The sequence below is a fragment of the Echinops telfairi genome, unplaced genomic scaffold, assembly GCF_000313985.2.
Source record: "Echinops telfairi isolate 266 unplaced genomic scaffold, ASM31398v2 ScPeMD7_7469;HRSCAF=8507_1, whole genome shotgun sequence".
NCBI lineage: Eukaryota > Metazoa > Chordata > Mammalia > Afrosoricida > Tenrecidae > Echinops > Echinops telfairi.
This window is the reverse complement of record NW_022111373.1, coordinates 109,551,973-109,563,619: the sequence shown is the minus strand read 5'-3', so window position 1 is coordinate 109,563,619 and position 11,647 is coordinate 109,551,973. Positions and strand designations below refer to the sequence as shown.

The window sequence follows — 11,647 nt, the reverse complement described above, 5'->3', positions numbered from 1 at the left end:
CCTTCGACACCTCGTGGTTGCATAGGCTGGTGTGCTTCTTCCATGTGGGCTTTGTTGCTTCTGAGCTTGATGGCCGCTTGATTACCTTCAAGTGAAGGCCTTCCTTTTTTCACTAACACTCTACCAAACAGAATATCCTTCTCTAGAGACTGGTCCGTCTTGATAACGGTCCACAGTATGTGAGATTAAGTCTCTCCATACTTGATTCTAAGGAACGTTTTGGCTGTACTTCTTCTGAGACGGATTCGTTTGTTCTCTTGCAGTCCATCAAACTCACTGCCATCGACTCAATAGTGTACTTCCTCCTAGCGACCCTATAGGACAGAGCAGGACTGCCCCTGTGAGTTTCTGAGGCTGCGTCTCTTCATGGCCGTGGAAAGACCGCCTTTCACCCTCAGCGCGGTGGGTGGTTTTGTGGACTTTGCTGAGCACAACCCAACGTGCAACCACTATGCCACCCAGGGAGTCCATGGTTCTTTCAAGATTCCTTGCCAAGGCCATAATTCAAATGCATCGATTTTCTATGGTATTACTTATTCATTGTCTGGTTTTCACACGCTACCATGGTCTTGGGTCAGAGACATCTTAGTCCTCAAAGCGACATCTCTGCTCTTAAGCATTCTCGAGAGGGCTTGTGCAGCAGATTTGCTTCATGCAGTATGCGGTTTGATGTTTGCATTGTTTGTGGATCCAACTGAAAGGAAATCCTTGACAATTTTATTCTTGCCTTCATTGATCATGATGCTCTCTATTCATCCAGTTGTGTGGAGTTTTATGTTCTTAACTCGTGCTTACCTTGCTGTCAGGTGCTATCTAGTTGGTTCCATCTCACGGTGACCCTGTGTGTAGCAGAAGGAAACACTGCCTGGTCCTGGGCCATCCTCACCATCGTTCTGATGTTTGAGCCTACCGTTGAAACCACTGTATTCATTTGTCTCATCGAAGGCCTTTGTGTCTCCCTAGTCTGTGGTATTTTGCGACTGTAACCCAAGGAAATGAATATGTCACCAGAGAAAGGATGCCACCGTAGTCACACATTGGACTGCAGTCTGCTGTGTTTCTCAGTCTATAACCTGCTACTTCAAGAACGGAGAAACTACATGCTCAGTAAGTGGTGGGTATAGTTGGAATATAAATAATGTGTACCGCTTGTATAGAAAAGATATAATTCTTTTGTGACAAATTGATTAAACTCACGCAAACATGCTGCCATTAAGTCAGTGCTGGTTTACACTGACCTTTGAGGATAGGGTAGTACTTCCCCTCTGAGTTTCTGACACTGTAACATTCTACAGGAGTAGAAGTGCTCTCTTTCTCCTGAGGAACACATGATGGTTTTGAACTGCTGACCTTGCAGATCACAGTCTGGGGTAGTTACACAATTTCACGTCAACTTGATAAATAGCAATGAAAGGGTGGAGTCTAGCCTGGTGAGCCCTCCTTCTGGGCAGGATGCCTTCACTTGAGTCTTCTTGGACTTGCTCTCTTCCTCCCTGGAGGCGGGACTCACTCTCTCTCTCTGCTACACATTCCTGTTGACAAGCCACATGGAGCCATGCTGATGGCAGCGAGAGCCCTGGAGATGCATCCATGGCCTTTGGATCCACAGGACTTTCCAACCACTGGTCTGTGGTCTTCCTGCATCTGGCATCATTTCATGGTGCACATTTAATTGTGCTGCATGAGTCTCAAGAGGAATTCATGGGATAATATCGGACATATGGGCTAAATTTGAACATATGGGCTTGATCTGGATTGGGCTGGGGTGTTGTATTGATGTATAATTACTTCTTGATATAAATTTTACTCTTGCGCATATATAAGTGTCAATGCATTTGTTTCTCTAGTCTATCCGGACAAACTCACAGCCCAGCGCTCAACGACTATGCCAGTCTAGATCATTAAAAAATGTTGCTCAATTTCTAGTAGCCTAGGTATTTCTCCAATTAATAGATAATTCAAGTAAAACTGCCGTCATTTGAGAATTCACAAAACAATTCAAGATAAAGTGGATCTTACTGAACTTGAATTTGTTTTACTGTCCTCACCCGCTGCCATGTTCCTCCATAAAACCTACAACCTGGCAGAAAATAAAAATCATGAACCCACCTGCCACGCTTATTATGCTCTTTTACGCATGTATGTCCTTACCTGGCCATTCCTACTATCCTCAACACCTTCTCTGGAAAGAGGCATCCCTCCCTCTGATTCCAGACAGGGGCATTGTGTTACAAGCAGTCTGACAAGGTTCTCGTTCGGGTGCCGCCGCCGAGTCAGTCATGACTCACAAAGCCCCTCTAGACAACAGAAGGACATGCTCTCTGTCCTGTGGGTCCCCACAAGCTCCGGTAGATTGGCAAAACCGTAATTCAAACACTACCCTTCTTTTATGACCTTCCGTAGTCCATGTCCAGCTTTCACGTGGAAATAAAGCCATCTATCTGGTGGAGAGATAGAAAAGCTTCCTCTTTTTTTAGTTGATGCCGTGTTTTATCCTGCTAAAACAGTGGTTCTCCACCTTCCTCATGCCGCCACCCTTCCATACAGTTCCTCATGTTGTGGTGACCCCCAACCATAAAATGAGTTTTGTTGCTACTTCAGAACTGTAGATTTGCTACTGTTATGAATCAGGCAACCCCTGTGAATAGGTCCTTCGACCCCCAAAGGGGTCGCGACTCACAGGTTGAGAACCACTGTGCTAAAGGGAAAGGTTCCTACTATGAACATGTCTAACGTAAAGGAGACAAAGTCTTATTACCCTGCTTCTAAGAAGAGAACTCTGGTCCGACTTCATTCAGCACAGATTGCGTTCATTCTTCTGGCAATCCACGGCGTAGTCAAGGTTCTTCCTGTACACCATCATTCAAAGGCATCACTTCTTTGATCTTCCTTTGATTGCCCAGCTTTCAAACATTTATGTGGAGTTTGAAAATATAATGTCTTGAATGAGGCATCCTTCCGTCTTCAGAGTGACACTCTGCTTTTTAATCCTTTCAAAGGGGTATTTTGCAAGATATGCCCCACATAAAATGCTGTTGAACTTCTTGACTGCTGCTTCCGTGGGTGCCGACCGTGATTCCAAGTCCAGAGGAATTCCTCACCAGGCCAATCTCTTTTCCATTTATCATTCATTCATCGTGCGGCTTTTCGGGTCAGTTGTGAGCATCTTTGCTTTCTTTACCTTGAGGTGTAATCCATACTGAACTTGGGAATCACTGATTTTTAGCAAGTGTGCTTCAAGTTCTCCTCACTTCCGCCTTTGCATTATGTCATTTGCATACTGCAGATTGTGATTAAAGTCTTCCTCCAATCCTGATGCTCTGTTCTTCCTATACTCCAGTTTGTTGGACAATCTGCTCAGCGTGCAGCTGGGAAAACGTGTGGTACAAGAACTGCATGCACACCTGCCTTGCTTTTCAGCCACACAGTACCCCGTTGTTTCCTTTTGGTTAGTCTGTGTACACTTTCCACATGAGCACAATGAAGTGTCCGGACGTTCTATTCTTTGAAAAGTTAGACATAGTTTGTTCTGGCCAACACAGTGGCATGCCTTTGAATACCAATAAACTAACTAACTCACTAATTTACTAACTAAAAGAACAACTAAATAACACCCAAACCCAACTCACTGCCGTCATGTTGACTCTTAGTGCTACTGTAAAACAGAGAACTGCTCCTTTGGATGTCTTAGGCTGTAAAGCTTTATGGGAGCAGAAAGCCTCATCTTTCTCCCTTGGACCAGCTGGTGGACATGAACTACTGACCTTAAGATTAGAAGCCCAATGAATAACTCCGTACACTATCAGGGCATAACCAATAAAATACAGGTAAATCTCTTTGTGGCATTTTCTGCTTTTAGCCAAGATCCAGCTGATATTAGCAATGATATATTTTATTCCATGTCCTCTTTTGAATCCATTTTGAATTTCTCAGAGGACATGTTGATGGACATGTCTACTGTTCTTTAATTATCTTCACAAAATTTTAGCTTGAGTATAATATTAATATTTACTAAGTTGAATATTCTGTTGTATCACCTTTCATGAAATGGGCACAAGTATGGATTTCTTCCAGTCAGCTCGCCATGTAGCAGACTTCCAAATTTCTTGCTTCTGATATGGCATCCATTTGTTGAAACATTTCAGTTGGTGTTCTGTCAATCCCAGGAGTCTTAGTTTGCACTAGGAGTCAGGTGGTGTAGAGGATTAGGGTTGGAGTTCTAACCCAAAGTGCAGCAGTTCAAACACACCAACTGCTATTTGGAAGGACTGTGAATTGTTTGGCTCCCTCAAAGATTTATAGGAAGACAAAATAGAATTGACTCAGAGAGTTGTTGTGGTTACACATTGGGCTGGGAGCCATGAGGTCAGCAGTTCGATACCACTAACTGCTCTGAGGGAGAAAGAGAGGACTATATAATCCCATAAAGAGTTACAGTCTAGAAAACTCACAGGAGCATGTCTACTCCGTACTAAAGGGTCACTATGAGTAGGCATTGACTCAAGGGCAGTGAGTTTGCTTGTCTTTTTAATGAGTTCATTGCAGCTTGGACTTCTTCCTTTACTATTCGTGGTTTTTGATTACGTGCTACCATCTGGAAATGGTTCAATGAAGACCACTTATTTTGGGGACAGTGTATTCCTTACATGTTCTTTAAATGCTTCCTTCATCATTGAATATTTGGCCATAAAATTCTTCAATATTGAAACTTGAGGATTGGCATTTTTCATTTGTTCTTTTGGCTGTAGAAATGCCTACCATGCTTTCCTTTGAGTTTCTATCTCCAGGTCTTTGCACATTTCATTATCATTGTTTACTTTGTCTTTCTCCAGCCACTCTTTGAAAACTTGTTAGGTTCTTTTACTTAATCATTTGTGCCATTAGCTTTACTTATATTAATCAATCACTTGGAAGTTCATATTATATATATTTAAAATTCTATTATTTTTGAGTAAAAGTTATTGTCAAATAAAGATTAGATATTTAATAAGGAGAAAAAATAAAAAAAGGAATGAATTTGTTCATGAAATTGAAACATAATCTAATTTTACAAAATAAGTCACAAGAATAATGAATCACTATTTCAACCTTTCCTGTGTTTTTAAAATTAGAATCTCTGCAATTTTAACAATTTTTGCAAATAGCTGGTGCAAATAGATGAAAAGTTATTTTTATATCTGAATCCCACAATAAACAACTTATTTATGAGTGTAATACTCTAGGCAAGTAAGGAATCAGTAAACTTTTTATACAATGGGCCACTTAGGGACTGCATTAGGCTTTGCAATGTATGGTTTCGGTAACTAATCATTATGAGCATTGGTTATGTTCCAATAAATTTTTATTTAAAAATAAAAAAACAGGTGATGGATTAGATTTTGTGTATGGGCAATAGTTATATTTTCTTGTTCTTGATTATATTAATTCCTCAACTGTGTGTGTCTTGAGCCAGCAGTATCTGCATCACCTGAAAACTTATTAGGTGTAGTTTTATCTGTGGTCTCACCAAAGACTAATGGAATAAGAAGTCTGAGAAACTTTAACCAGTAATCTGTGCCTTAATAAATCCTGCTATTGATTTTGCTACATTCTAGAATTTAGCACCTGTGATAGTTAGGTTTATTGTGCCAACTAGGCCAATAGGAACACAGGAGTGGAGTTTGAGCAGGTCATAGCTTGATTGGACTTCTGCTCTAGAGACTAATTGAAATTTTCTCCTTCTAAAATGCTTTACCTACATGTAAACCTTTAGGCATGATAGCTTTCAAAAAAGGGCAGAAGATTAATGACAGTGGGCCACACATTAGCAGACTTTGCTCTATGGATATTTATTTGCTGACTTTAGAGAACCAAGGATTATTGCTTTTTGATCATGGACATAATACAGCCGAAGTGAAAATATTAATTTAAAGGCTTCATTGAAGTTAAGAAAGGTAAAATTAATCAAAGAGTATGCCTTCTGTGATCAATTTAAAATATATCATATGGAACATGTATTCGTATATTTAACATCTGTCTGATAATTCTTGCTATCCAGTTTTTTGTCCTTTTTCCCTAATAGAAACATATTGTGGCTTAATGGAAAGAGACAGAGTGAATTTTAGAGGTGTGTTAAGATTGTTTGGATGACTTAAGGCTCTGCTTTTTTCAGGTTCAGTAAGGCATCACAGATGCAGTACCTCCTTTGACTGCAGCAGGGGATACTTTTCTCTTTCACAACATGCCTTTATAGGGGCTACTTGGCAGGGTTTTACATCATCCAAAGCTATATTGTGTTCAAGTTCCATTCTCCATTCCTGTAAATATGCCATTATCCTATGAACTTAGTCATGTTCAGGGACCTGCTATTCTTTGGTTTAACAACCATGTTTGAAGAAAGCTCTAGGAAATTCAAGATGGAAGAGTGGTAATGCTTTTCTAACTATTATTACTATTTTGCACATTGATTAATAGATAACTGTATGTGAAAACAGTAAGCCTCATTCAAAGAAAAATCTTACTTCTTAAACTATAGTTTTGGAACTCTGACCCTAACAGAGACCCAGATGACACAGCAGTTAAAAGCTTAGCTGCTAAAATTTGAACCCATTCCAAGTCCCAGTGGTTAAATATCTAGTGATCTGCTCCCAGAAGCACAACCCGAGAGGACAGTTTTATTCTGTCACACGGGTCTCCGTAAATCAAAATCAACTTCATGGCACCTACCAACAGCAAAACCTAAAGCAGAGGTAGGACACTTACCCGGATAAATCCATTTTCTGGAGGAAGAGGCTGAGAACACCCTGAATCTGATTCTATCTCAGGAAGATCTATCTCTTTCATTTCTTCATCATCACTAATACATGGTTGTCCACTAAAAGGAAATAATGAATGCATGTTTATATAGAGACATAATTATGTACCCATATACATATATGTAAGTAGAAATATACATGTAGAGATGTATATATACAGATAAACATATATACATCTTTTGACATGTGTTTCTCAGACTCACAACCATCCAGTCAATTCTGACTCCTAGGGATCCTATAGGACAGGGAAGAGCTGCCCCTATTGGTTCCTTGCAAGGGGAAGCCAGCCCTAGCACATTATCATGGGTCCGGTAGGCGCAATTGAACAGCGATAATAAGTAAAGATTATAGTAAAGTCATAGAAAGCATGAGAGATAAGAGAGAGAGATTGAAATAATAGAGTCAGACACATTTCATGGTAGCATGCTCGCCTCAGTCCTGCTTGTTGGTCCACTTGGCGAGAGAGATATTTAATGCTAACCAAGGCTTTTATATTCTCTGGGGACATGCAAGTCCCCTAATTACAGGTGAACACATACATCACAGGAAGGGGCTGTGCTATAGGTAATACAGTAATGGGTGATCTAGGGGTATCCATGCAATAGGAAGAGGAGGCATTGGGGGTATACATGTGGCAAGATGGGTGGATCCTAGATATAGGATGGCAGCCCAACTTTGGATGTCACAAAGCCGGTTGGACCTCTTCCAAATCAATGACTGTGGGCCTGTCCATTGTTCTTGAACAGCAGGGAGCGGGGGAGCCCCTGCAGTCTGGCAACTGCTCACCCTTAGGGAGGATGCCTGTGACCTCCCCCCACAGTTCCTGAAACTGTAACTGTTTATCGGAGTAGAAGACTTATCTTTCTTCCACAGATCAGCCGTGGTTTGTAACTGCTAACCTCGAGATTAGCAGCCCAATGCGGAACCCATAGAGAGAAAACATTGCACACTGAGAAAGAAATAGCAGCAGAGCCAAGGTTTTGTGAGAATAGGTAAAATTGTAATCATTCCTTTTTTTTCCCCCAGCAGTTGTTATTTGGTGCCATCGAGTCAGTTTTGACTCCCAGAGACTCCATACACAACACAATGAAACACTACCCTGTCCTGCGCCTAATTGTTCTCATGCTGGAGAACACATGTCCCTCCCGCTCATCAAGGGCCTTCCTCCTATTCGCTGCCCTCCACTTTACCAAGCATGATGTCCTTCTACAGGGACTGGTCTCTCCTGGCAACATGCCCAAAGTATATAACATGATGTTTTGCCATCTTTGCCTCTACAAGCACTCTGACTGTACTTCTTAGCCAATATATGTGTGTAAATAATCTGTACTAGCAGTAGTGTAATGAATATCTTGGCTGTCTTTGTCAGTGGGGAAGAAGGACCCATCATTTCCATTTCCCATCCTCACTTGTTTTCCATGATTGAGAACGTGCAGGCCTCCTCTTGCTGCTGCTCCCCCTCGCATGGCTTCCCTCCTTGTTGGGGTGTGGGGTTATTGCATTCTCGGGTTCTCGATCTCTGATAAGTAGCATCACAAGTACTCCAGGAAGACCAGCAGCCCCAATTCCCATTTACGGAATCTGGAACAGAGGAAGATTGGCCCACGGAGCATGGTGCATCTGAGAGAATTTGGGGCTTTAGTTCTGGACCAAACTGGTTTCTTCGCTTTTTACTTCTGTGAGACCCTTGCTAGAATATCAGAAATGATCTTGAAAAATTTCTAATAAATTGACTGTTTTCTGGGTCCTGTTTGGACAAGCCTGAACAGAATGAAAACCATCATGAATAATTTTCAACTATTTGTGAACACATATACTTGAGGGTCAGTGAAATATGTTGCTACAAAGTCCTAGAGACCTTCAATAAACAAAAATAACAAAATGTTGAGGTATTTTTTTCTTGACATACCCTCTACGTGGGTCTATACATGTCTGAAGGCAGTTTTTGCATCTCTCTGACCTTCCCCAAATAAGCTTGGGCTCCTCCAGTTACATCACATCCAAGGGTAGTGTAGGCAACCTGAGTGTGCTCGAATTGTGTTCCCCCTTTACGTGTTCTTTGCATTTGGGGATTAGAAAAATAGTCTACAGGGGCAAAGCCAGGATTGAAGGGTGAATGGAGACAGGCTTCCCGATTAAATCCTGAGAGGACAGCCCGTGCCAAGCTCAAATGAAGAGCAGGTGCATTGTTATAATGAAAAAAAAACAACAAAAACCTTGGAGAAATTCTCTTGGCTTTTTTCACCTTTATGGGATTTTCCAGCTTTTAAAAAACTTCTTGTGTCCTTTGAGAAAAACCAATCAAGATTATCCTTTGGGAATTCTACAAAAGAGCTGCCATAGTGTTCTGAGCTGACTACTCTGCCCCTTGAATTGAAGTGGTCCAGCAGCTCCCCAAGCCACTGTTCCGATTGAACCTCTTCTTTTATTTAAAGGCACCTGATGAGACTAACACAACTATATTACTGAGAGGACATGTCTGCAGTTATCCATTGCCCACAGAGACATGTTTAAATATGTTTAGCTTGGAAAAACATAAAGGCATGAACTGGAACCTTAGTAGTAATCTCGTTTGGACTTACCTTGTGTGTGTGAGTATCCGCACATAGTTGCATATATATAAGTATCTTCAATAGAATATCAAGTTACATTTTCAAGGACAGTAGGATATATTCCTACTTCTCATCTGCCTTCTAAAGAGGATTTGAGACACTTGTTTCAACCCAAGGCCACTGTCATTGAGTCAGTTTTAAGTCATAAAGGCTCTATATAGGGCTTTCAAGGCTTCAGAATCTTTATGGGACTAGACAAGCTCACTTTTTTTTCCCAAGGAGAGGCTGAGTTTGAACTGCTGGTTTTATGGTTTGCAAACCAGTGATTAACCAATGCTGCCAAGCCTCCTTATAACCAAACCCACAGCCAGCAGAATTGATTCTGACTTAGAGCAAGTCTCTATAAGGTTTTCAAGACTGTAAAATATCTAGGTGGCAGGTAGCCCTATTTTCCTCCTGAAGAGTGATCGGTGGGTTTGAACCATCAACTTTGTGGTTCGCAGCCCAATGCCTAATGCACAGAGCTACACATTCATCCTGTATGAAATCTTTGGTTTTGACCTAATTTATCCCTTATACCAAGCCATCCTCATTCTACATCCCAATACATACAAGGTGTAAGACTTATTTGAAAAATAATTTCTAGTATTAACACTAATAACCGAGATTTGTTTTTAATTCTCAGGTAGATGTAGTTATTCCCATTTTATAGATCAACACAGTGAGGTATAGAAAGATGAGGCAAACTTTCCAAGTCCACATAGCTGGTTGATCACAACTGAGACTTCCACCAAGTCGGTTTGATTTTAGAGAGTCTACTTTTCACACACTGGCTTTCCTGTTGGCCAACAGTGGAGATTGCTAACAGAAGGGTTTTCTTGTTTAATTTATGAACATAGAATACTTTTTGTCATGAAAAGGAGTGCTTCAGGGTCGAAGTACTTGGCACTTCAAAACAAAACTAAATAAAGCAAAACAACACACTCCAACTCGTCGTCACATCACCTTTGACTCATGTCACTCACTCTTGAGTACCAGTACTTACTAGATTGGAAATCCGGAGCCCGCCTTTCACAGTTATCACCATAGGTGCCGCTCTGGCACACACACAGACACTCGGTCCCTGAGAGGGTGGGCCGGCCATTATTAGGACATGGAGCGCACTTGCAAGGATCGAATTTGGCTGCATATTCTCGAAAGGCCTTCCTGAGGTGGTTTCGCTTCGTCACGGCGCAGGGGATGTTTCTTACCAAGTTCTCAATGGGAGCCAGCTGAGCGGACATGGTAAAGAAGAAGTCTAGTCACATGCATTGGCAACATGGAGACAACCCAGCCCAAATCGCATGGAAAGGAAAACAGGGACTGGAAAAGTCCACACACTTTAAAAGAAAATATTGCAGAACATAGTGTGTCTGCCTGTTAAACGTAGTGGAAGGAAATCCTCTTCAGGAGAGAAAGAGAATTTCTCTTCCCTTTAGTGTAGGTACAACTGCAGTCTGCCACATCAACCAGCTTCGCTGTTCCCACGCAGCCCCTAGATGACACAAAAGGTTTGATCTTGACGGCTGATACGTTAGCGGTTCAAACCCACCCGAAGATAATATGGAAGAAAGGCTTAGAGATCTGCTCCCTTAATGAGTACATCCTTCAAACCACCTTGATGCATCACTTCTACTTTGTAACATAAGAGGTCATCCTGAGTTAAAATTGACTTGACAGTAACAGACTTGGCTTTTTCCCTTCCTTCCTTCCTTCCTTCCTTCCTTCCTTCCTTCCTTCCTTCCTTCCTTCCTTCCTTCTTCCTCCTCCACCTTCTTCTTACTCTTCTTTCTGTTCCTAAAGTAAGACAGATATGGTTGATCTGGAACTTCCGACTCTAGACTCTTGGCTTCTACTTTGTATGAGGTGTTACCTACTTGGACTTATATCAGGCATTCATTACTCTTCAAATGCTTGTATTAAAGAACTGAAAGGAAAAAGTTAGTCAGATCAATAATTCTCTGCTGAAGCTTATTACATTAATTAAATCAGAAAAATCTAGGGCGGGGGGTGGGGGGTGGGGAGGAAGAAAGGCTGTCAGTGTTCTGTGATTTTCCAGGGACAGTGTTCTATGGTTTTCGATGAATCCAGTTGAGAACATGTGATGAAGGAAAAATGAAGAAACGAATTTGCCAGTAGGATGAATGGAAGAATTGCAGCAATGACAGCAACTCCAGAGAAAACCGCAGCTCACCAAGAACCAGGGTTCATTTTACTAGCATTTTAACACACACCCCCCACCCCCCACCGCACGCACACACA

The 11,647-nt window shown here is 41.5% G+C and overlaps 1 protein-coding gene across 1 annotated transcript in view; it reads right to left on the bottom strand.

The window, feature by feature from the left end:
• C6 (complement C6) overlaps positions 1 to 11,647 on the bottom strand; it is a 128,765-nt gene that overhangs the window by 28,037 nt on the left and 89,081 nt on the right. Inside the window, exons 11-13 of the mRNA XM_004716938.2 lie at positions 10,392 to 10,617; positions 8,204 to 8,375; positions 6,742 to 6,853 (exon numbers count right to left, since the gene is read on the bottom strand). Of these exons, the coding sequence (XP_004716995.1) occupies positions 6,742 to 6,853; positions 8,204 to 8,375; positions 10,392 to 10,617 (510 nt within the window). The remainder of the gene's footprint in view (positions 1 to 6,741; positions 6,854 to 8,203; positions 8,376 to 10,391; positions 10,618 to 11,647) is intronic.